We start from the raw sequence: 26,393 nt of genomic DNA, 5'->3' as shown, positions 1-26,393 counted from the left end.
AGGTGATTTCAGCTGCTTGTCTCCATTTTAAATTGGTGTAACTCATGGTAATTTACTTTATATTTTGACGTGAGGTGACTTGAAAAGCACAATCTAAACTAGGCATTAGAGGAGTGAATAGCCAGCACTTTGATTCATTGTCAAATTGCATTTGTGTTTTGAAAATTGCACTTCTGCACATTTTCAAAAGAAAATACAGTGTGAAAAGGAAAAGAATCTACCTTCAAACTCATTTATTCCAAAAATTTAATTTTTGTACAAGTTTCTCTGTTATTGACTCTACCCCTACATATCTCCCATAAAGTTAGCTAACTACCGCTAACACTTACAAGAAGATAAAGTTGCATGATAGCCTAGGTAATCTAGTGAAACTACAAGATATCAATCTAACTTTACGATCTATGTTATCGAACCCCAATCAGTTCCAATTCACAGATGGCATTTCCTTGGCCACAGTGCCAGAACCATTCTGTTGCACAGATTGTTCGATTGTCTTGTTTATGCTGTACTTGGGCATATAAAGCTTTGTCCCATTTACTTAATCTGTTTCACATATCTACTATTTTTGGGGAAAAACCTCTAATTTCAGGCCTCAAATATCTCACGGTTTTAGCTTTCTTAAAATGTGAGATTGTGCAGAATTTGGAGAAGTTCTTAAATTCATTTTTAATTTGGAACATAGTTTGCTGGCAAAGTTAGGCTGAATGTAAGTTCAATTAGGACTGAGACTATACGAAGGATTTCAGGTCTCTGCTACTGATCTTTTCTTCCGCTCTCTAGCATTGGGGCTCTTGAATGTCAATCCTGGGTCCTACTGCTATCCTGAATGAACTACAGTAGTTAACTCCCTAGAGATTGAACATGTGTGCCTTCCTGGTATATTGTATATGAATCAGGACAACACCACCCAGTCCATTATCCTATCATCCTGGCCATTGAGGATAACTCGATGTATGCCTTGCATAGTAATACACTTTGAACAGAAAGAATTTACAGATGTGAGTTAGTGGAAATACCATTATGTGGATTATATTTTATAATGTAATTGAGTCCTGCAATGCCTTAGAGAGCACTTAATAAAGAGAATGCGGATGAAAATGTAAACCATATACAGTACCTGTCTGTTGTTGTCTTCTGCAACTTTAGGTTTCAATTACTGAGCCTCTTTTGTTGTTTTATCGATGTATTATATTCGTAAGATTTATTTATAAGGTACCGAAAAGACTGTCAGGAAGGATTTGTGTGAGCAGGATTCTGGAAGGAAATCTATTTGATGGATTATATTGCAACGTTAAATGGTTCCCACTTGGGTTATAACATATTATTGATCTTGTGGTTGTACTCCGTGACTGCAGCACTATGTTGCTCTGGGGGAAGTTAATTTATTTGTTTCCACAGTTTACTGTGTCATACTGTTTTTGTTGATTTGAATTGCTTTTATAAATTGCAAATTAATGCACGATTACTCTTTGTAGATTTGGTAAAGTGTGCAGTGAATTTTAGAGAGAGATGAAAAGTTTAAATTCTCAGTACAAGACTAATTCTGGAAATTTTGGAATAAGCATGATCTTTTCACAAATGGGAAGCTTTTTATTCTTTACTCATAGAGTTAAAAAAACAGCAATCTGTTACAGTAAAACTAATAAGTATTTTAATCACTCCAGCTCTGCTGATAATTAAATATGTGCAAGAGTTTAAACTGTTGACTGGATGTTTGGAAGCTCTACCAAATATTTGGGACTTAATCCTAAACAGTTCTGAAGTTAATTGGCTTAGTTCTGCATCTATTCCTGAAAGACCTCTATGCTGAGTGGAAAGTGGTGTGTGCACCAGGAGTCAAAACTTCACATTATACATAATACATGGTATTGCAATGGTGCAATTTGGCACCCTGTATGTTTAGCAATGCAAGATAGTCCACTAATAGGGTTAGTTAGGTCAGCATGAATACAATTATAGGTAAGGAGGTAGATGTTTGAAGTCTTTAAGTAATAAAGGATATAAATGGAGTAGCCGCCTAAAGGTTCAATGTATTTTGACCATGTAGTTTTGAATCCTAAATTCACTCTTTCACCCTGGTCCCATTATATCTGTGAAAAATCTTGAGTCATTCATCCTACGTGAAAGGCACTATATAAGTGAAAGCAATATCACATCACTGCAACAACAACAAGATTACATTTGTATAACGCCTTTCATGTCGGGAGGACGTCCCAAGGCGCACTTACTGCTCCTCCTCCCTGTCATATCTGTTAGACTATCATCCTTGGGAGGAAGTGGGGGAAGGAGGAGCAGTAAGTGGGGTCTCTTTGGAGCTGAATTGGCTCCAAGGTGACATGTTTGGCAATGGAATGTTAAAATCAAACCAGCCCTTTGTGGTGGTCTCGATAATACGATTCCTAAGTCAGGCGGGTCCGCAGTACTTCAGGACACTGCTGATGCTCTCTGTTAAATGTTTCAAATATTTATCTGACGTGAAAGGGCTACCAAAAATGCAGAATAATGTAAGTCGTTGTATTATAGCTGTGCAATACATTTTTTAAGTATTAAGAAACTAAAACTAAAAGAACATGTGAAGTGAACATCCTAACCTTGCTAATTAACGTGAATGAATCAAAACATATTGTTGGATAAAATGCTGAATGGCATTTCAGCATTTTATTCAACAATTGCCACTGTGATTGAACCATACAATTCAATGAATGAGGGAAAGCATTGCCCATTGTCTTTGTGATATATGTTAGGATTTCAGATAAAGGTTAAAATTAAGCAATCGCTTCCATGGTTTTCTTAATAACATAATTTTTGCTGCTATCAGAATATTAAAAAAAAGTAATTTTGTAGGTCTTGTTACAGAGGTCATTTAACCATTCAGGAAATGAATCTGAATGAAAGCAGAGAGTGAATTGACTTTAAACCATTCTGCTATCTGTGCTGTAGCTGAAGTCCCTCATTAATGCTTTGAGGTACCTTTTGTGGATCACACGTTTTTTGCAATGGGAATGAATGGGAATATAGTTTGATAATAATAATCCTTGCATTTGATATAGCATCTTTGAGACATTTCAAAGCGCTTCACAGAATATACTGTAAAGTGAATTGACTGTATATTTTATGGGTGAAACGTGGCAGCCAATTGCACACAGCAGTGTCCCACAAATAGTCGTGGATTGAGTGACCAAATTATTATTGCTTTTTTTTTTAGAGATTATTATCCCCAGTAAAGCGATCTGCCAATCAACTAACAACCGAGTTCCTACTTACTGCTAGGTAAACAGGCGTTTGGAATAAGAAACTTGCCTACCATATCGCCCTGCCTGGGAATCAAACCCAGGTCTTCTCACTTGCAAAGGGAGTGCTCTGAATGCAGGAGTCCACTAACTCGCTGCAGGACTCCACGTACTTTGTTGTATGTATGAACTGTTAAACCATGGGTAATGGTTATTTCATAAATAAATGAATTGTCCTGCTCTTAAGGATACCAGCTTTACTCTAAAGGTATTGTTACTGTAATTAAACTCTCTGGAATATAAAAAGAAGAATGGATTTTACTTTAGTGAAAAGTAGGTTAAGAAATGGTCGACATTACTCCTTTAAAATTCTGATTTGTATTTTTTTTTAAAAAGATGTATTTTGTAGTTTTCTTCGCCACTCTTGCCTTACATGAAGCCGTTTGTCTCTGTTATTTCAGGCTCGCAATAAATATGAGAAAGAGCAAAAGCAGGAAGAGCTCCGGCGGCTCCGCGGTGAAGACACGTGGATGCTGCCTGAAGTGAACCAGCAACTGGAGCAACTAGCAGAGGTAATACGCTTAACTTACCATACAATTACCATACAAGGGAACAACAACAAACCGTGTGACTTAAATAACTCCCGAGATATTGCTGATTTAATGAATGTGAACATACAGGTTTTGTAATATCAAAATGGTTAGAGCTGTTTAGCTGAAATGGAAAAAAATAAAGAGACAAAAGCTTTAGTCATTTACTTCTCTGAATGCTTGGAGTTGCTAGTGCCAGTCTGTTCCACCAATATTATTATGCCTTGGATTTATTAGGCTTCATCCTCGTGTTAACTCTAGCCAATCACTAACCTATCTATTTTACTACTCTTAGCAATGCTCACTGAGCAGACAGAATTATTTCTTCTGTTTGTCCTCAGTCTCTTTTTTTAATGTCCTCATAAGTACAGTAACCTTGATGTTAAAATAATCCGCAGTCAAAAGCTGTTACCTGTTAATCTTGAGGATTGCTGCACTTTTTTATACAACTTGATGGTTTCGATATTAATTGGATTTTTTTAAGAGCTTTGTGTGAAGGTGTGCAACTCTTTTTGCATATATGAGCAGGGTGGGTTCATAGGATTATGATCCTAGAATATGGGATGCCAGTGGAAAATGGGTGACCATCGGTGGTCGGGCCTTCAGCCTCTCAGCCCCCAGGCTCTGGAACTCCATCCCCCAGTGCCTTCGCCTTGCTTCCTCCCTTTTCTTTTTCAAGGCCGGTCTCAAAACCTTTCTCTTTGACCGTGCCTTCAGCTCCCCTCTCGACTCTCTTCCCCCTCCTCGCTCCCTCCCTTCCCTCCCCTCACCCTGACCATTTCCCCCCTCCTTGCTCCCTCCCTTCCCTCACTCAATTTTGGTAGATTCTGATATCTGGGTAGTGGTACTAATGGAAAATTGACTGAAAATATAAACTTCAACAAGTAGCACTTGAACACAGCAACACATACCGCAGATCCCCATTATAACGTTTGCTTACCATGTGATTGGGGTATGGATCTCAACATTTTCTTACCCAAAAAATTCAAAATGGTCAGCTTTTGAGTAATCAAATTGTTGTTGACATCTTTTATTGTGCAGTTTTTCAGACTGGAGCGAGGGTGCTATACAGTGGTATCCCCAAGGGTCGGTATTATGACCACTGCTCATTTTAATATATATTAATGACCTGGACTTCGGTATAGAGAGCAAAATTTAAAAATTCAATCACTATACTGTACAGTAAATCCCGTGAAGCGCTTTGAGACATCCTTTTGACATGAAAGGTGCTGTATGAAATGCAAGGAATATTATTATGATGTAAGAGTCCTTATTTTCTTCCTTCAATGGCCCAGTGCATAAACTGATGAGCCAGTACAATATGAAGCCATAGAGACCAGAAGGTCAGAGGTTTGATTCTTTCTTGTGATAAGCTAGCTGATCTCAGCCAGGTAACAGTGGGGACTCTAGAATCGACCTCAGCCCCTGGGCTAAAGAACTTGGTCACCAGGTTCAGGTCGGGCTTGCCCTGCTGGAGAGGTGATTCGTTCACCTGACTAGTTTGGGTAGTTTTGAAGAGCATGGTTTAGATCCGCATTTTCCTTTGACAATTTGGGCCTAGAAGAGTTTGGGGGGATTGGGCCACCCCTCGTTTCCTAAGTGGAATGTTTCAGTTTAATTCGATTTTAAAATAACTTTATTTTAAAATAGATTTTCTGCTGTTAATATTTCTCCACTACTCCCCTCTTCTGAAAGCAATTTTGACTTTTTTTTTGCATCCTTTTACATTGGGACATAGTTCCCCAGGTGGACATCTTGTGCTAATGCCCATATTAATCTGTGAGTCTGGGACAGTGTATGTCAGCAGGAACAATCAATGTGGTGTTGGGGGGGGAGGTGAATTCACAGTTGAGGACGATCATTTCCAATGTCCACTCTCGGTTTTAGATTGCGATTGAGAAGGAGGGAATTGTACCGGTTTCCTTCTTTCGAACACTGACTGAAATCATTTGTAGCGGCCAATTGTTGTCTTGACTGAGAGCTTCCACCACGTGAGGATTATAGCGTTCAGGGTTCAAACCTGAGACTCTCTTGTTAATATGCTCAGTGTTGCCTTATAGGCCATCAAGGGAGTCTGGTTTGTCTGGTTTTGACTATCATTAAGGCTTTCACTAGTAAAGTATTTAGATTCTTGGTGAGTGGGTCCCTATCCATGATACTTGGTGTCAAACTGCAGCATTCCTCAAGTCTTTATATTTTGCAGCTAATTTACAGTATTTTTTCATCTTTTCTTTCAGCTCTATACAGTGTGGCAACGTGTTTTACATTAAGTGATAAAATTATGCTTTGTAGAATTGATTTAATCCATGTTAAAAAGGAACATTGAAGCTTGGACCCAGTGGCCATAAAAATAGGCAATTTAGAATCTGGAGGTCATGGTTTGAGTCCAGCTATTCCGGTTTCTCATGAGTGTGCAGGTGGGAGCACCTTACTAGAGTAGAGATACATTTTAATGTGCTTTGTTATAATGTGGGATAGTTTTTAGCATAATTGGGGTCTGAACCCCAACAACAGCAACAACAAAATTACATTTGTATAGCGCATTTCACGTCAGGAGAACTTCCCAAGGCGCTGGACAATTAGTGTTTTGGACCTGAGCTGGGGGTCATTTATTTATGAAAAAATCCAAATTATGGGCAGAAATCCAGCAGCCTCTCACCATACTAAAAAAAACTGAATTCTGGGTCATCAGGTCTCTGCCACAGCATCTCGCTATACACAACCTGATGTTGGCAGCAACCTACTGCCCTGCCTGGAAACTGATCATTTTGGCTTCCCCACATCCAGGAATTCACATGATAAGCATTTTAAGAATTACAAAGTTTGCCCATGTTGTGAAGTTGCTTATAATGGGAACAACAACAACAACAAGATTCCATTTATAAAGCGCCTTTCACGTCAGGAGGACGTCCCAAGGCGCTGCACAGTTGGGTCATGACCCGAGCAGGGGGGAAATGGTCAGGTGAGGGGAGGGAAGGGAGGGAGCGAGGAGGGGGAAATGGTCAGGGTGAGGGAAGGGAGGGAGCAAGGAGGGGGAAATGGTCAGGGTGAGGGGAGGGAAGGGAGGGAGCGAGGAGGGGGAAGAGAGTCGAGAGGGGAGCTGAAGGCACGGTCAAAGAGAAAGGTTTTGAGACCGGCCTTGAAGGAGGAAAGGGAGGAGGTGGCGAAGGCACTGGGGATGGAGTTCCAGAGCCTCGGGGCTGAGAGGCTGAAGGCCCGACCACCGATGGTAGGGCGGTTGGGGCGGGGGACGTGGAGCAGACCAGAGCCAGAGGAACGGAGGGTACGGGCAGGTAGGTAGGGGGATAGTAGGTTGGAGAGGTAGGAGGGAGCAAGGCCGTGAATGGCCTTGTAGGTGAGGATGAGGATCTTGAATTCGAGGTGAGGATGAGGATCTTGAATTCGGGAAGGGCGGTTGGTTGTGGTAAATACAGTAAGTTGTAGTTTATCTGCCAGTTAATTTTATTATTAATATTATTAATGTGTTTTTGCAGCAGCAGATACATAAGTATGTATGAGGAAAGAAATGCCATCCAGAGCCTTGTGTGGGTAATAACAACTGCAAATTTCTGGATCAGTTTCTTTAACAGTTTCCAAAGAGTGGATTTACAGAGACCAGCAAGGAGTGCAACATTGAGATGGCAAAGACATGGATAAGGGTTATTATTTTATTATTGGAGCCTAAGACAAATGGCCATTCGTAGCTCAGGGATGCTGCCCTGCATGACAGGTGCTATATAAATGCAAGTTGTTCAAATCCCATCCCTTTCTGTAACCTCCCTACCTCTCCGACCTCCTGATTCCCCAATGCACCACCTGACCCTAGGCTCGACTGGCACCATACTCCTGCTCGTCCCTCGGACCCTTCGCTCCACCGTCAGAGGTCGCGCTTTCAGCCACTACGCCCTGAAACTCTGGGATATTCTCCCTCAATCCTTCTGCCTTGTCCCGTCTCTCCCCTTTTTCGAGTCCTGCCTGAAAACCTTCCTCTTCTACCGTGCTTACCGCCACCTCCCCTCTCCCCCCAACCCCGGCTCGAATTCAGGCTCCGCCACTATTAAGTGCTCTGAAGCACTACCCTGCATGGAGGACGCTCTATAAGTGCATGTTGTTGTTCATCCATTTAAATGGAGGAAAGATTATAAGGCAAGAATTATATAGATGTTGGATAAAGGTTGTGTCATGTCCATTTCTGATTGGTGTGATGGATTTCCATGTGTGTTAGACACTGGCTCAGCAAAATACAATGATTATTAAGTCTTGTCCTTCCCCTTTAAGGATTAAAAATGTGAATGATTTAAAAAAGAAATGTTCTCTTATTTAGATTTTTTTTAAAGAGTTGTACATCATTTGAAAGCTTTCTTGGGTTCACAAGCATCACAGAGTAGATACTTGATGCAGTTTCAGTCACATGCTACTTACAACTGTGGTTCCTCAGGGGCTCTGCCCTCGGTCCCCTCCTCTTGACCCTCTACATGCTCCCCCTTGGTGACATCATCTGCAGACATGGGGTAAATTTCCACATGCTTGCGGATGACACCCAACTCTGTCTCTCTGCCTCAACTCCAGGACTACTGGGGTCCTGACCGACTGCCTGTCCGACATCAAGTCCTGGACGTGGGACAACTTTCTCCAACTCAACGTCAGCAAGACCGAGGCCCTCCTGATTGGCTCGCGCCAGCTCCTCCGCACCTCAGGCGCTGGCAGCATCAGCCTCCATGGCTGCACACTCAACCTCACTAAGCCAGTCAGGAACCTGGGTATCTTGTTTGACCCTGAACTGTCCTTTCTCCCCCACATCCGTGCCATGACCGGCACTGCCTACCACCACCTCCGCAACATTGCCAGACTCCGCCACTGCCTCACCCCTCATGCTGCCAAAACCCTCATCCACGCATTCATCACATCAAGGCTCGATTATGGAAATTCCCTCCTCATCGGCCTTCCCAACTCTTCCCTTCACAAGCTGCAGATCATCCAAAACTCTGCAGCTTGTGTACTTTCGCCACCAGGCTCCATGACCCCATCGCTCACCCTCGCTCGACTCCACTGGCCCCCCCTCCTTCAGAGGATCGAGTTCAAGATCCTCGTCCTCATTTTCAAAGCCATCCATGGCCTTGCCCCCTCCTACCTCTATGACCTGCTGACTCCCTACCAACCTGCCCACTCCCTCCGTTCAGCGGGCTCTGGTCTGCTCCATGTCTCCCGCCCGACCCTCCCTACCATCGGTGGCCGGGCTTTCAGCCTCTCTGCCCCCACACTCTGGAACTCCAGCTCACAGTCCCTTCGCCTCGCTTCCTCCCTTGCCTCCTTCAAGGCCGGTCTCAAGACCCTCCTCTTTGATCATGCCTTCAGTCACCCTCCCACTTCTCTGCCTTCCCTCACCTCTAGCCCACCCTTCACCCATGCTCAGGTCCTGACCCCTGACTGTCCAGCACATTCCAGGCACAGGGCGAAACCTTGGGCAAGTTTCCTTACTCCACACAGAGCCTAATAATAATCCCTCCAAAACCAAAAACAATAATAAATTGGTCATTTTCAATCTACGACTGTTTGTGGGACATTGCTGTGCGCAATTGGCTGCCGCGTTCGCCCACAAATATACAGTCAATTCACTTTACAGTATATTCTGTGAAGCGCTTTGGGACGTCCTCCCGACGTGAAAAGCGCTATATCAAATGCAAGGATTATTATTATTATTATTATTGAGATGTCCTCCCGACGTGAAAGGCGCTCTATAAATGTAATTTTGTTGTTGTGGTACTTGGATATGTACTTGTTGTAAGAGATTGGATCATCCTTTTGAAGTGCTTCAGATGAGCGGCAGGGGGATTTGAGAGTTCAACGGCCGATGGGGTTTGTGAGTAATGTGACTGTTTTGATTCAGTTCGAAGTTAGGAGTTGGGGTCTCTCAATGTAATGTCCTTAACATCCCATCTTGTACTTTCTTCAGGTTTAACTTGACTGAGTTCAACTGCATTTGCTGAAAATTTACACCAATTTAAGCCAATATACTTTCAGATGTTCATTCAGGTATAAAAGTGAATTAATTTTCAACCATAACTGCCTAACGGTTGTTTAAAATTCAGGCTATAAAGGTTTCTAAAGGGTTGGATTTTCAGTAGGGAAATCAGACTTGCAGTGCTAAAAGCTGGTTGCTGATGGTTTATGTCAAGCAGTATATGTGCTAACACTGCAATGAACATTTGATTAGTACAGCAATGTAGAGAAGAGTTATAGTCTCTGGAGCTCTGAATAGACCAGATACTATTTACAACCGAAAAGGGTTGCAAGGAGTAAGTATAGAAAAATGAATTAACAGTAAAAGAAAGGTATGAAACCATTATTATTTTTAAAAAGGTCTAATTTATGGTATTTCTTAATAAGTAATCCGAATCACATGAGAATTTTTGTGAACCAAAAATTGATCAACTCAACCTGCTCTGATGCGATCTGTTCTCAAGTGCCTTAGGGTTGACAAGAATTCTGACAGGTTTCTTCATTAAGTAGTTCCTTGAAGAAGTATTGCAAGTGAAAGCCATTGTCTCAAACTATGTTGAAGATTTTTCAGCAAAAATCAGAGTGCTTATAACTCTCACGCTCAATGAAGCTTGCTCCATTTTATTTTGTTGAAGGACATTGCAAGTCTGATTTCACAGCACCTGGAACACTTGGAAATATCAGTTTCTAAAAGATGTCAAGATCTGTTTATGCAGATAGTTCTTGAAGTAGAAGAAGGTGTTTAGCCATTGTAATTTAATTTTTTTACACAGTTAGTTTCCAATTACTAAATTAATAATAATGCACTTAATCTCTGGTATGAAAACATTATCGTAATGCCAATATGAAATTAAAATTTAAGAAATTCCCTGATCACTTAACGGCTTTCTTGCTTTTAATTATTTGCAATTAAAATGGCGTTTTTTCCCCTGGAATTCTTAATGAAACATTTGGTTGTACATTTCCCAGTAGATTTTCCCAGAAGTTTTGTCAAAATTGACATTGTCAGTTTTAGAGTGGAAATGAATATAAATAATTTTAACAGCCTGCTTGAAGGACAAAGCAGCAGCTTTCTTAATTGTATTTTATAGATTGGAATACCTTTTCCTCCATCAGCATGTCCTGGCGAAATCCTAGACTTATGCATAGTTATCATTTTCTAATTATTTGAAAAGCAATTGAGGAAGTCTTGAACTACCTGGCATTTTAATAGTGGTACTGGATGTGTGTAGCTTGAAGTGGGGGCATGGAATTCTGTTTGATTTGGCTCTCTTAAGCGTGGTGATGGGCTTCTGTATGTGCCAGATACCCGCCTGATAAAAACAAAATACACATTTTCACAGTTTTAGGATATTGCATCAGAACATTTGTATTTGCATTAAAAAATGAAATCCCAATACTTAAGAAAATAGATGTTATACTACCGAGTGCAATTAAGAATAAACCAGGCAATGTAAACTATCTGAACTGCTCACTCTCATTTCCTTCTAGCTAATGATCTCTATTTCGGGCAGGTTTATGATGGTAGCTGTTTATAATTCAATAAATCCAAATCCCTTTCTTTTGCTTGGCAAATTGAGAAAGCTATGTGGTTTGGGGTGTTCTAGGCTATTTCTTCTGCTGTCTCTGGTTTTGCCAGTTGCTATCTTTTAACATCCAAGGCAACACAGAACTTGAGCTATCAGTACAGGCCACAGATGCGACTTGACACCACTAACCCAAGTCCACCTTTCTCATACGTGAGGATGGTCTGTGTGCAGAACTGGGAAGGTTTAACTACAACAACTGCAGCAACTTGAGTTTACAATCCTACTTTTTCCTGTGCTGGCCATGAATTCTCAATTTGCTCCATTCTGTGCAATAAACAGGGAGAATTTGGTAGAACACTTGGATTCATGTTATATATTCAGTAATGGCTTATGTGAATCAGAGACATCTGTTCTAGCTGTGGGAGCTTGGAAGAGATGATTATAATTCTGAAAGAATAATTATGATAGATTGAAATTAGGTTGCATTTGGATATGTGGATATACAGATCAGAATTAGAAAGTTATTTTAATAACTAAGACATACTTAAGACATCTGAAATTTCTTCATTTTGCTTGACTTAAAGTTAAGATTATAGAGAATTTGGTCTCAATTTGGGCGTTCCAAGGCAAACACCAAGAGAATTTCAATATTAGGATGTCCTTTAAAGAGACAAAGTGTAGCCCTCAAGTGCTGTACAATGCAGCGCTCCCCCCGTACTGCACCAGTGTTTCAACCTTTGACTACAGTGGAAACTCGCTAACATTTTATATTAATATATAATACTATACAATACAATTAATACAATAATACAATTTCACCCACAAAATATACACAGTCCTATCACTTTACAGGAAATCTTGTGAAGCATTTTCAGGTGTCTCTACAACATGATAATCCTATAATAAAATGCAAGAATAATAATTATTATAATAAAGCCAGCAAATTAATTGAGAAATGTTTACCTTATTAATAGGTTGCCTTTGCTAGTGAGTTTGATTTACTGTACCACAAAATGTAACATTGAAATAAAGACTGCAAAAAATTGACCATCTACACTAGTTCACCACATATGGGATGACCTTAAGATGAGTGTCCACTATATTTGGTCTCATACATTCACACCTCAATTGATTCAATATCCTTACATTCACACACAAATCACTTCACGCCCGGCACCTTCCTATCCCTCCAATCTGCTTATACACCATCTTTGAATTAAGTGTCAGCTGGGTAGCACTCTCACCTCTGGGTCAGAAAGTTGTGGGTTTAAAACTCATATGAGAACTTAAGCTCAGTTTAAGGCTGACATTCCAGTGCAGTACTAAGGGAGCACTGCATTGTTGGATGTGCTTTTCAAATGGATGAGATGTTAAAACTGAGGTCCTATTTGGCTCTGCAGGTGAATTATTCCATTCATATGACACTATTCCAAAGGAGAAGGGAGAATCCTGGATTCAGGTTACAATTTTAAAGTGCTGCAATTCATTCTTTTATAGGAACACTCAATAGAATCCAAGAAGAAAAAGAAGAAATCCAAAAAAGGCAAGAAAGAAAAGAAGGAAAAGAAAAGTAACAAACTGAAGAAAAAGACCGATGAATCCAGTGACTGTTCCTCTGTAAGTACAAGCTTAAAACAAAAGAAATGGGTATGGGCATCAGTTTTTAAGAGTGTCAATTTATACAATTTAAAAAAGGACACAAAATCTGTGTGTCTTCATTCTCTTGTCCTTAAGGCATTTGAGTTATTTTTCCTTTTAGTGGGCGAGACTTCCATAGCTGCTTGTTACCCTTTGGCACTTTGCTCAAGTGACCATTATTTCAGTCCACAGTCCTGGCTAATTTCTCCCTTTCCTAATGCAGGGGGCCTGGGGTCAATTGTAGCACCCCAACTCAACTGTATTATCTTGACTCAAATCAGCATATTTTGGTGTTTGATCCAGCAACTTTCTGGTCTGCATGCCTTAATGCTGCACCAAATGGTACATTTCCTTGCTAAGGCATTAGAGGATATTTGTACCATTTTTGAATTTCTAAGCCTAATGGCCTGAAGGGTGCTAATTAATGCCAAATTATGAGCAATTTTCTTGCATTGGGCTGTGCTCTATCAGAATTTCCCCTGACTGTTTAAGGCTCCTATGACTAGCAGAAAGAAGAGATTTATTCCATCAGTATGAACTGTATTTGAATCCAGGCGCAGAGGTGAAAGAGTACTGTAACTTATTGTGCTACTGAGATGCCGGATGCAATACAATACGAAACAAATTTACATATGCAGTCAAACCTGGCTTCAACAATCACTCAAGGGACTGGGCCAAAGTGGCCTTTATATAAGGGTGGCCTTTATAAGGTAAGGGTTTGTTGGTGTGCGAACTGGGCTGCTCCAGGGTGGGTGTTAACTGGGAGGTTGCTGAATGGAGGTGGTTGCTTGAACAGATTTGACTACTGTATATGTTGGAGTGGCATTGATGGTGATGGGGCGGGGAAAGATGCCAGAGAGCACTGTCAAAAAGTTAGGTCTTGAGATAGTCCTCCATCACACAAGGTGAGGGAGGGAGCGGGTCGGAGCACTGGAATTCCAGAGAGTGGTGGCAGAAAGGCTGAAAGCCTGCCAGCTGATAATGGGGTGAATACGCCGGGGGGGAAATGATGCAGGCCAGTGCACTTTAGGTGTGACATTGAGGCTCATTTATTTCACATAGCATCCTCACCATGAGTCAATGGCGTAATGTGGAATTCACAAATGTGGATTGAAATGTAAAACTCAGAAGCTCTTTATCAGTTCTAACTGACTAAACAGAACTGGTGCCAAAAAACACAATACTGAAAGGCTTCAGTAATTTGGTTTAGTGATATGGAAGATTGATTTCTATGATATTGTATGTCTGGAATAAGCTGAAAGTTGTGTTTCTCAGTGCTGCACTGATCAACATTAGTCAAATTCGTGGCCTTTTTTAGTTGTATAGTTGTCTGGTGGCTTCAATTAAGAACTTTATTAACTGAAGAATGGCAAAGTCCAACATCATTTCAGCAAATCTATGACCACTCCTGAGATAATCCTGCAATATGATACAAGAAACATTTGGATTCAATGCATGTTTCATTGCCACTTCCATTGTAAGCCAATTCTAGATTTGAAACACTGAGAGATTGGGCAATTTTACATTTTCAAGTGGGTGACTCAAATGCAATTACCTATAGTGCATCCACTTCTACTTTTCTGATGTCTGTTTTTTTTAAATTCTGGCTGAGTGGGTGGTTGCATGGGCAGATTCAGTCAGGTTTTACTTTTATTTCAGAAGAAAAATCCTCAATCCACTTCAATTGTTACCAAGGCTATCAAACGGATAACAATAAAAGTTACATAGAGAAATACAAGAGAAAACTGGCATTTCAGTTAAGTTAAAATTGGTGATTTTCTTTGTCCACAGTTGTGCAGTATTGTGCAGTAACCCAGAAAGATCATTTTGAGATCTGAATTTCCGTTCTTATTAACCTGTCCTAAAATAAACAGGACAAACGCACATCCAGTATTTTGAGCCAAAGCCAACATTTGCCTGCACTAGTTAAATTGAAACATAGATTTAAAACTTTTCTCTTTGCTATACCCTTTGGCTACTTTGAGTTTATGACCATCCTCATGTTCTGCTGTCCAGAGCCTTTAAAATCACTGTACGAAGCACATCAAATATTCAAATATAACTTGTTTTGAGACCTATACTGAGCTATCCAGCTTAAACAGTTCGTAAATGTTTACGCGAGCATGACCTCATAAGACAAATTAGTATTTTAGCTTGAAAAAGTGTGTGGTGAAACCAGATAGTCTCAAAGAATTGAAGAGGGAATTAGATTGCTATTTGTGAAGGATTCATTTGTGGGTTATGAGAGAGAGAGAGACCAGGTTACTTATTTATCTTGAAGGTTGAGACCAGCCAGGTTGTGCATTGATGTGTTCTTATATCTGTACTAGCTGTACCCATTGCAGCTAAGCATGCAACCAAAGGATCCAATGTGGAATGTTGATTGACACACAGACAAGCACACAGCAGACATTTCATCTTTATTTATACTCACCTTTAAAAATTAAATTTTTTGTTGTTGTTGCCGCGGCTTAGCTTTGTCTGTGTGTGTTCTTTATTTTGTTCCCGCCGTCGCTTGGCTACGTGCACACTCTGTGACGCAGGATACCACAGTGCCATGGTCAGCTGGTGCGACCACCAGGTTTAACTGCAGCGAAAAATGCAAAACTGAAATATATTGTAGGTCATAACTCATGAACGATAGGCGATACCTGAAAACAAATACACCCATGTCACTCCAAGATACAAGACCTTTCTGTTGAGGTATAAATCATGTCTCTATGTCAATCTGTTATTGAGATCCTTCTTGAAGCATAGTCGTTTTATTAGTAGAGAAGAAGATAGGTAGAAGAAGAAGATAGATAATTTTTTAGAATGAGTAGAAATTATTTTGAGCATTAATATCTGCTGTCTCTGCTGTATCCATCCATGGCTGCACACTCCACCTTGCTAAGCCAGTCCGGAACCTTGGGGTCTTGTTTGACCCTCAACTATCCTTTCTACCCCACATCTGCGCCATGACCCGCTCTGCCTTCCCCCAACGTCACCCAGCTCCAACACTGTCTCACATTGCAGGCCGCCGAAACCCTCAAAACACGCCTTTGTTACATCGAGGCTTGACTATGCAAACTCATTGCTTGTCGGCCTCCCCAACTCCTCCCTCCACAGTTCCTCATCTTCAAAGCCCTCCATGGTCTTGCTCCCCCCTACCTCTCCAACCTCCTAAACCCCTACCATCCTGTTCGCTCCCTCCGCTCAGCGGGCTCCGGCCTGCTTCACGTCCCCCGCCTTGCTCGCCCCACTCTGCACCCATCTCTGGAACTCCATCCCGCAGTCCCTCCGTCTCGACCCCTCCCTCGCCACCTTCAATACCCACCTCAAGACCCTCCGCTTTGACCTGCATTTGATCTCCCTGCTGCCCCGTGCCCTCCCCCCTTCCTCACCCTCAGCTTGGGTCCGTAACTCAGTCTGTCCAGTACTTTGGGACGTCCTCCTGACGTGAAAGGCACTCTACAAATGTAATTTTGTTGTTGTTTAGCTTTAGTGAAGTTTTCAAATTTAATAATTTAGAAAATAAGTTATTAGCATAGGAAGGATCTTTTTTAAATGTTTTTAAAAATGATCTTTAAAATTGTGAATTTTGGTTTAATTGAGCTGATAATTTTATCTTAAATTGAACGCTTTAAAGCGTAGGCAACGCATATAAATGTGAATTGCCTTGATTTGCAAGAATTCTGCTAAATTGAGTCTGAGTGAATAGCCAGTGGACAGGAACATAAGCATCAGTATCATGTGATGATGAAATGTAACGATCTGAATATTTTTGGTTGAGAGAACAATGAATTGCACTACAATTCCTTTATTTCATTTTGAGTATTAGTACAAGGTACTCGTATATAGCAATGAACTCACAAAGATGAACAAAATTGTGAACTGGCGTGATCAATAAACCAGTAAAAAACTGCACCTGTGAATGCTCATAAAAGGTGAACATTGGATCCTATTGATTCACTAGTCATGGATGATGGAAAATGTTCTGATTTATTTTGTACACTGCAGGCTTCGGAGGTAGAATGGATTGAAGCGGCTCCTTGTTCAGAAACTGGCAGCGGTAAAAAACCTTGGAAGGTTGAGGAAGAACAATCAACTTCTGCAAAACAACTTGCCACTGTTCAGGTATGAAAGCTCCTTCCTAGAACATTGCAAACACAACTGACTCTTATTCTTGGCTTCAACTGACAGCTCCCAGAAACCGTGCTGCAATTGGGAAAAAATTGTGTGATGCAGAGTTGCAATAATAATAATAATAATCCTTGCATTTGATATAGCGCTTTTCACGTCGGGAGGACGTCCCAAAGCGCTTCACAGAATATACTGTAAAGTGAATTGACTGTATATTTGTGGGCGAACGCGGCAGCCAATTGCGCAGAGCAATGTCCCACAAACAGTCGTAGATTGAAAATGACCAATTTATTATTGTTTTTGGTCTTGGAGGGATTATTATTAGGTTCTGTGTGGAGTAAGGAAACTTGCCCAAGGTTTCTCCCTGCCTGGAATTGAACTTAGGTCTCTCACTTGCAAAGCGAGTGCTCTAACCACTGAGCTACAGGACTCCAATAAAGTATAATATCAGCACCATTCCTTACCGTGCAGAATTAGTCCCAGTATTAGCTAGTCGTATCTTCAAAGCTATTGTAGAATCTTGTTCTTGACTATTCAATTCTCAACTCCGAAGGTGGAATTGGGCTGTGCAGCACTTTGATTAACAGCAAGAAATATATAAAAGAAAATTAATTTCCGAGGTAGAATAAGTCTGAAAAATATAAACCTAATTTGTTGGATACCACAACATAGATTTTTTCATCATTAACTTTTTTTTCAAATAATTAAAATTCCTCATTCAAAAAATGCCCTTGCGTGCATTCTGCTAAATACATCTGCATACCAACTGTGACAAATAGCCAAGTTATTTAACTTATGCATGAAAGTAGAATAATAAATTCCAGTGAACGAAGAGTTTACACAGTAATTATAATTAATAAGTGCCTACATTTGTGATAAATAGCTTACTAGATTCAGGATCATGTTTCTTCCTTGAATACATTTATCCCTAGAAATAATACGTGGTGCTCACAAACTGACCGTTTCACATTCATTATTGATTATTTATAATGGCACCGAGTTATTCGAGAGCTGCATCTATTCTGACTCTTGGACTGATGTTTGTGAGAGCTTTGATTTAAAATAACTTTATCTGTTGCATTTAAACTGCCTGCTTAAAATGTCAACTATTTTTGATTTGAGTTTGCTTTCAAATTATCTATGATCCACAATCCACCAAAATCTATCGTCCCAGTTGGAAGTTCAGTGACTGATTCTTCAATCGCTGGTAAATATACAGACTCGGGTGGGTGAACACGTTTTATTCTGCCCTGGTTGGTATATTTATCGACAAGTGAAAAATTCTACCCATAGTTTACTGAATATTGTGTGAATCTTATCTAATGTTAACTGTATATTGTGTAAGTAACATTTGAAATATTTGAGTGTAATAAATGTAATACGCTTACTTCCCAAGAACCTTTCAATCTCTGTCTTGAGCATCTCAATTGATTTTGCATCTACTGTCTTCTGGGGCAGTGCATTCCACATTCTCACAGCCCTTTATCTGGAGAAACATTGTCATGGATTGACTTTTAACCTGTTTAACTCTGATTTTCAAGTTGTGACCTAATGATAATCATACAGTACAGCACAATATTACTCAAATGTGGTGCCTATGAAATTCAAACATTTGAATCTGGTAAGGCACTTGCTGCTCCAGTGAGGTTGCAAACACTCAGCTAAATGAAGCTGGCTGTCATAGTTACTTGCCTATTTCTGAGACGGAGGGATTTTATGTTGGCTTTTCAGTATTGTTACTCAAACGTTTCTTTTTATGTTAATATTACGGACTTTATTTGGTTGAATTGGAAGTTCAAAGCTACCACAATATTCTCATAATCTTCGTAGTCACAGATTATTCCTAAAATATTTTGAGTTGCCAGCACCAGCTTGATTTAGTTGCATTCATATTGCACAAAAATGAACTGCAATGCTTTGCAACCTTGTTCTCAATTAGAGATAGATTGACCTTGGCTTTTGTGCATCAATTATCCAGGCTTTGCCATTAAAAACAGCAGAAAAAAAGTGATTTTATACTTTTCATTTATGTGACTAAATATATTCTTTATCACTAAATCTGGGTTAGAGAGAAGAATGGATGAACTTGGACTTCCTTTCGTTAAAGACTGTTTCACAAGCAGCGCGCAAAGCTAACAAACAGAAAGAGAAAGATGCAGAACAAGAGGAGCTGCAGGTTGCTGAACAGGTTGGAACAAAAACATAAAATGAAATTGAATGTTCTATTTTAAACATTTTGTATCTTTCATCAGTGTTGATTTTTCCATTTTCCACATCAGAGATTTCTCAGAGCCCGCTGAGTGCAATTGCCAAATTATTTCAGTATTGGAAGCAGTTTTATGTTTGAGCCCATTAGGAATTTGGTTAAAATGATGTAAGATCATTTCATCCTAATAAGCAACACTCAGAGATTCTATCAGTCTGCACTGGATTCCAGAGATGAAAGGCTATCCTATTAACCTATTGTATAAAAAAATTGTATTTTATGATGGTGTTATCTTGTCACGAAATCATGCATCTTAGCTTAAATGAAGTCACGTGTTATCATTGTTTGATAAATCACTGTCTGCCACAACATCCCCAGTGACAGAAAATTAAAAATGATGGAGAAGAATTGTGTATATTATAATAACCAACATACTCCTAAGCAGATGCATATTGGGTTTAAATGGCACTCTAATTTGAGAGTAAAGTGTTACTGCCTTATCTCACACTGCAGGTTTGATTATCCTCCGGTGCATTTTATAAACTTCACCACATCATCATAAGATTAGTTCAGATGAAGAGGCCTTTGGGTCATCTGATCTCATAATTTCAGAATACCCATTTGCTGTCCTCCGAGCACAGCATCCGTCAAGCTGATTTTTTTAATGAGATGTAATAAAACTGTGCTTTACTAAAGGAAAACAGAAGTGTGTGGGATTGAGAGTTAATTATGAGCAGCAACAACAACAACAACAACAAGATTACATTTGTATAGCGCCTTTCACATTGGGAGGACGTCCCAAGGCGCTGGACAGTGTACAGCATTTCAGACCTGGGGTCAGGGGGGAGAAGGGCGGGGAGGGGAAGGGAGGCTGACCGATGGCATGGTTGAAGAGGAGGGTTTTGAGGTGGGACTTGAAGGAGGCTATGGAGGGGGCGAGGCCGAGTAATTGGGGGATGGAATTCCAGAGGTTGGGGGCCGAGTGGATGAAGGCTCTCCCGCCAATGGTGGGGCGGGTGGGTTGGGGGACGTGGAGCAGACCAGAACCGGCTGAGTGGAGGGAGCGGGCGGGTTGGTAGGGTGTTAGGAGGTCACAGAGGTAGGCTGGGACGAGACCAATGAGGGCTTTGTAGGTGAGGAACAGGATTTTGAACTGGATCCTCTGAAGGATAGGGAGCCAATGGAGTCGGGTGAGAATGGGGGCGATGGGGTCACGGAGTTTGGTGCGGGAGAGGACACGGGCTGCAGAGTCCTGGATTATCTGCAGCCTGTGGAGGGAGCAGGTGGGAAGACCAACAAGCAGGGCGTTTGCATAGTCGACCCTGGAGGTGATGAAGGCAGAGTTTCAGCGGCCTGAGGGGTGAGGTAGTGGCGGAGTCGGGCGATGTTACGGAGGTGAGGGAAGGCAGAGCGGGTCATGGCTTGGATGTGGGGAAGAAAAGACAGTTGGGGGTCGAACAAGACACTAGGTTCCTGACTGGCTTGGTGAGTTGAAGTGTGCAACCATGGAGCAAAGGCTTGACTTCTACGAGTGAGTTATGTGAAGTGGATAGGTAGAACACAACTAGCATTTATATAGCGCCCTTCACGAGAGTAGCGTCTCGGAGCGCTTAAATGAAGTAAAGTAATGTGAGGTGTGGGCAGCAAATTTATTCTGTAAATTCAGATGGCGGCTTATTAGTTTGTTCTCTGGACCTGAGCTGAGATTAATTTGTGATTGCTCCCACTTCATTAGTTTTATAACTTGTAACAGTGTTACTGAAACCATCAAATGTTTGCCTGTTTGACCTATTTTTGTTCTGTGGAATGTACTTTTTTATGTGGGGTAAGTGCTTTGATCAGCAAGAAGACCTAGAGTAGAAAAAAATCTCTGACCTGATCGCTGGAAAACAACTGTATAGAAAGATAGCCAAGTCCCTACTGCTTAAAATAAATCTGGGTGATTGGTTGATCAATTAGACTGAGCGACTTGTAATCAGACACTGATGAACTCCTTCAAAGCCTACCCTATACTGTATAGTGTGGGAATATGTTTCTGAAGGCAATGAGGACAAGTGTGCTTAGGAAGGAGTTCTTCAGATTACCAGACAGGATTTTAGAAAAGATTATGGAGGAAATTATGTCCCAGGTTCTCTGTTCCCAGGAAAGTGGGAAATTGAAAAGATGTCCAGCCGCCTCAATCATTGCTCAAAGTGCCATATTTGCTTATTGGTAGTAGTCTTATTTCATGATCAGAGGTTGTTGATTCATTGTCTAGGTTGACACTTCAGTGCAGTTACAACCATCTCTCCTGTACACCCTAAAATCCTCTCCGCATCACTCTCTCCTCCCTCTCCTCCCACCAGCAAATCCATCCGCATTTCCCTCCAAAATGTCCGTTCCCTCTCTAACAAAGCCCTCACCATCCATGACCTCATCCTGGACAAGCACCTCGATATTCTTGGGCTCACAGAAATCTGGTTCTCCCCAAATGACCCCGTCCTCCCTTCCAAACCAAAGTGGTGGCAGGGTGGCCCTCAGCTCCAAAGCCTCCCTTGGTCTTCCCCCTACTCTTCTGTATGCTTCCCCTCCTTCGAGCACCTCACCCTCTTCCATCCCTCTTTCCCACTGAACATCCTCCTGGTCTACTGCCCCCCTAAGTCCCCCGGCTCTTTCCACACAGACATCTCAACTCTCCTCTCTTCCCTGTACCTCTGCTCCGAGCGCCTGCTCATAATGGGCAATTTCAACCTCCACCTAAACTCCCCTTGCACTACTTCTTCTGACTTCACTACCCTCCTCTCCTCCCTAAACCTCACTCTTCACATTAATTCACTGACCCACAACAGTGACCATGTCCTCGACCTCGTTATCACCCAGGGCCTTGACATTTCCGACCTTAGCATAGTGGACAAGGCCATCTCGGACCACTTCCTCATCTCTTTCTCCTCTCACATCCCTCTCTCCTTCACCAAGCCCTCAACCATTCTCTACCGCCCGTGGAAAAGGCTCACAAAGGCCCTCACATCCTCAAATATCCCATCCCTCTGGCCTTCCACCTGTGGAGATCCTGAAACAGCCGTCCAGCTACTCCATGATCGCCTCTCCTCCACCTTCAACTCCCTCGTCCCCCTGAAATCCAGGACCATCTCCAAACCCACCCAACCCCCCTGGTATAACAATCATCTCCGCTCCCTAAAAACCCAAACCCGGTTGCTCGAGCGCAGATGGCAGAAAACTGGCCTGACAGTTCACCACCAACTGTGGCTTGAGCAGCTACCGCTGTTCTTCGACACGCGTGAAAACGGCCTTCTACTCCAACATCATCTTGGAGCCTAAAAACAATCTCCAAATCCATTTTTCCACCACCCACTACCACCTCCGTGCCCCACTCAGGCCTCCTCATTCTTCACATCCAGTGCCAAGTGTGATGAGGTCATGGACTTCTTTTCATCCAAAATATATAACATCCGCCAGGCAGCCTCATCCACCTGCCTCTTGTCACCCACCACCACCCCCTCTCTGTCCCCCTCACCCTCCCCATCATCAGCTCCTACCACGACCCCCCATCCTACATTCCTTCCTCCCCATCTCTCCTTCCTCCCTCTCACCTCAATGAAATCCACCACCTGCTACCTCGACCCCCTCCCCACCAACTTGCTGGTCACCCAGCTCCGCCTCCTCTGCCCACTACTGGCTGATGTCATCAACCAGTTCCTCTCCTCTGGATCAGTCCCTGCCCCCTCAAAACTGCTGTCATCACCCCCTTCCTAAAAAGACCTTTCCTAGATCCCTCAAACTCCAGCCACTACCGCCCTATTTCAAATCTGCCCTTCCTCTCAAAAGGCCTCGAACATGTTGTTGCCAATCAACTTCACGCACCCTTCTCCTCCCACTCCCTCTTCGAACCCCTCCAATCCGGCTTCCGCCCTGCCCACAGTACAGAGACTGCGCTTGTGAAAGTCACAAATGACATCCTCTCTATCTGTGACCAGGGCTCCCTCTGCCTCCTTGTCCTCCTGGACCTCTCTGCTGCGTTCGACACAGTCGATCACGCCATCCTCCTCCACTGCCTTTCCTCCATCATCCACCTCAGTGGGACCCCACTCGCCTGGTTTGAGTCCTACCTCACAAACCGACAGCAGTACATCTGCACAAACGGCTTTTCCTCCCACTCTCACCCGGTTAACTGCGGGGTACAACAAGGATCCATCCTTGGCCCCCTCCTCTTTCTGACATCCGCAGACATGGGGTACACTTCCACATGTATGCAGATGACACCCAACTCTATTTTTCCACCTCACTTTGCGACCCCCAGTCCCCTGATGTTCTGTCAGCCTGCCTGTCAGACCTCAGGAGCTTGATGAGCATGAATTTCCTTCAGCTGAATGTTGACAAGACGGAAGCCATACTCTTTGGCTCTCGTCAACGTCTAAAATCAAATGGTTCTCACTTCCTCCACCTACCCGACCTCCCCCTAAAACTCTCCGAACCCGTACGCAACCTAGGCATCAGGTTCAACCCCCAATTACCTTTCCTCCCACACATCCGGTCCCTCACCAGCACCGCTTTCTTCCACCTCCGATGCATCCCCTGTCTCCGCCAATACATCACTCCAAAAGCCGCTGAAATCCTAGTCCATGCCTTTGTCACCTCTCGGCTGGACTATTCAAATGCCCTCCTCACTGGTCTCCTCTCCACTGTGATTCATAATTTCCAGGTCATCCAGAACTCTGCTGCTGCATTCTCACCCGCACCAAACTCCGCTCCCCGATCACCCCAGTCCTCGCCAGACTGCACTGGCTGCCTGTCCCAGGGAGGATCGACTTCAAGATCCTCACCCTTGTCTTCAAATCCCTCCACTTCTCTACACCCCCCTATCTCTCTGACCTCCTCTCTCCTCACAACAGTCCCCTTTGCCTTCGCTCCACCGGGTTTGGCCTCCCCCTTTCCCCTGAATCCTCCGCTCCACCCTCGGCGGCTGTGCCTTCAGCCACTATGCCCCGAGGCTCTGGAACTCCCTTCCTCACTCCCTTCGCCTCACCCCCTCTCTTCCTACTTTCAGGTCTCGGCTGAAGACCTTTCTTTTCGACCGCGCCTTTGGTCACCTTCCTCCCCCTCCCCCCTGGCTCGGCCCCGGGATCCGTTACTGTGAAGCGCTCTGAGACGCCGTCCGGCGTGGAGGGCGCTGTATAAATCCCAAGTTTTTGCTGTTGTACTCGGGTAGTGCTGCTGCATGGTCAGAAGTGGTTTGGGTGAGATCTCATCAGTTTATACTTTGGGTGGATATTTAAGACCCATAATGCTATCGGAAAAGGGAGTTTTGCCAGTATTTTGGCCAATAATACTTCAAGTGAGCTCTCCATTTGTCTCAGTCTGTTTGTGGTACGGTGTATCTTGTGCGCAAAGTGACTATTGCAGTTGGCAACAAAATGTCACTGTACTTGACAGAAATGATGTGAAGCACTTTGAGCCATTTCAACATACAGTAAACCCTGGGTTTACCAGACTCCAGATATCCCAATTTGAACCTAGCTGTACTGGGCCCTAAATCAAAAACCTTTTTAAAAAAAATTCTGCGGTCCACAATTTTCTGTTGCCTGCGTGTAAGACTCTTTCCGCCCTCTCCTAGTGCACGGTAATACCACACTAAGCAACCCACGTGATGCCCACAGCTTTCTACCTCACTGTTCTTTCCCTGGCATCCGGTGTCTGCCTGGGTGAGTGACAACATTTTGAATACAGCTGGAGAAATGCATATGCAGTACTGTTATGGAACAAGTCCACGTACGAGGAATGTGTCCATTGCTTAATTTGTCCGAACATCATTGTCAGCACTAATCCTGCTCATCCACTGTTGTGCACATGTTTTGATTTCCTGATTGCATTTCTGCTCTATGTCAAGAGTATTAAAATGAAAAAGTCAGCTCTACGTTTAAATGCTATGTTTAGTGAACATAATAAGTGATCTAGTTTCTCTTATGAATAGAGAGTGGGGAGTGAAGGAGCCGGGGCCCAGGGAGTGAGGGGGCGGGGCCCAGGGACTGCGGGTTCGGGGCCCAGTGGGTGAGGGGGTGAGCTCAGGGGTTGAGAAGGCAGGGCCCATGGGTGAGGGGGCGTGGACCAGGGAGTGAGGGGGGGGCAGGGCCAAGGGAGTTGGGGATTTGAACTTGCAATGTAGGCTGACTCTCCAATGCTGCGCTGTTGGAGGTGCTGTCCTTCGGATGATAGGTTAAACCCTAATTGGTCCCGTCTGTTCAGATTGACCTTAAAGATCCGATTGAATTACTTGAAAATTTCTCCCTGTGTCCTGGCTAACAATCCCCATGATAAAAATGTTAATTTACTTCATTAAGTGTTTGTGGGATGTTGCTGTGTGTAGTTTGGTGGTTACATTTACCCACAAATACAGTCATTATACTTCACAGTAAAATCCTGTGAAGGGCTTTGAGACATCTCAACAATGTGATCAAGCACTCTACCTAATGCTAGGATTATTATTATCATATCCTGAGCTCTTCTCTTTTTACAACAACAACAAGTTACACTTGTATAGTGCTCTTCATGTCGGAGAGACGTCCCATTTTATTCTGCTGCTTGTTTTACTTTTTGATGGCTTCTTCCTTGAATTATGTCGCATGAAAACTAATTCATTGGATTGGGAGAGTTCCTGCTGCATCAGCTCAGAGTTTTAGCTTTTATGAGATATACAAACTCTTATTTCTTTTTATTTTTATTCCTTTTGTTTTCTTAACCATTGTGTGACAATAGTGCATAAACTTGACGGCTTATCACAAGAGGATGATAATTTGTCTTAAGCAGAACAAATCTGCAGAGTTATTTGAAGATATTTCCATAAGCATAAAAGAGCCATTTACCGACTCGATTGACTGAAAGAGAGAAGGAATTTCCATTAGCTTTGAAGCTTCTCACAGAGAGTGCCTCTGATTGCGTGCTGCCGATTAAAAGCAAAGTCTGGGGTCATACCCTGCAGTACTAATGTTTCATCTTACTTCCTTTTACACATTCTAGTGTGACAGAAGATGAACATTTTACACAAATCAAAACCACCATATGTTTTGCAGACGTAAAAGATAGA

General features: G+C 42.5%; 1 protein-coding gene across 1 annotated transcript in view; it reads left to right on the top strand.

Moving 5' to 3' along the window:
* The window catches only part of cwf19l2 (CWF19 like cell cycle control factor 2), an 80,803-nt gene that overhangs the window by 18,141 nt on the left and 36,269 nt on the right, over nt 1-26,393 (top strand). Inside the window, 4 exon segments of the mRNA XM_007904444.2 lie at nt 3,692-3,802; nt 12,847-12,966; nt 16,987-17,103; nt 19,178-19,297. Of these exon segments, the coding sequence (XP_007902635.2) occupies nt 3,692-3,802; nt 12,847-12,966; nt 16,987-17,103; nt 19,178-19,297 (468 nt within the window).

Source organism: Callorhinchus milii, unplaced genomic scaffold, assembly GCF_018977255.1.
Source record: "Callorhinchus milii isolate IMCB2004 unplaced genomic scaffold, IMCB_Cmil_1.0 Scaffold4, whole genome shotgun sequence".
NCBI lineage: Eukaryota > Metazoa > Chordata > Chondrichthyes > Chimaeriformes > Callorhinchidae > Callorhinchus > Callorhinchus milii.
The sequence above is the reverse complement of the archived record's forward strand: the minus strand, read 5'-3'. Positions and strand labels throughout refer to the sequence as shown.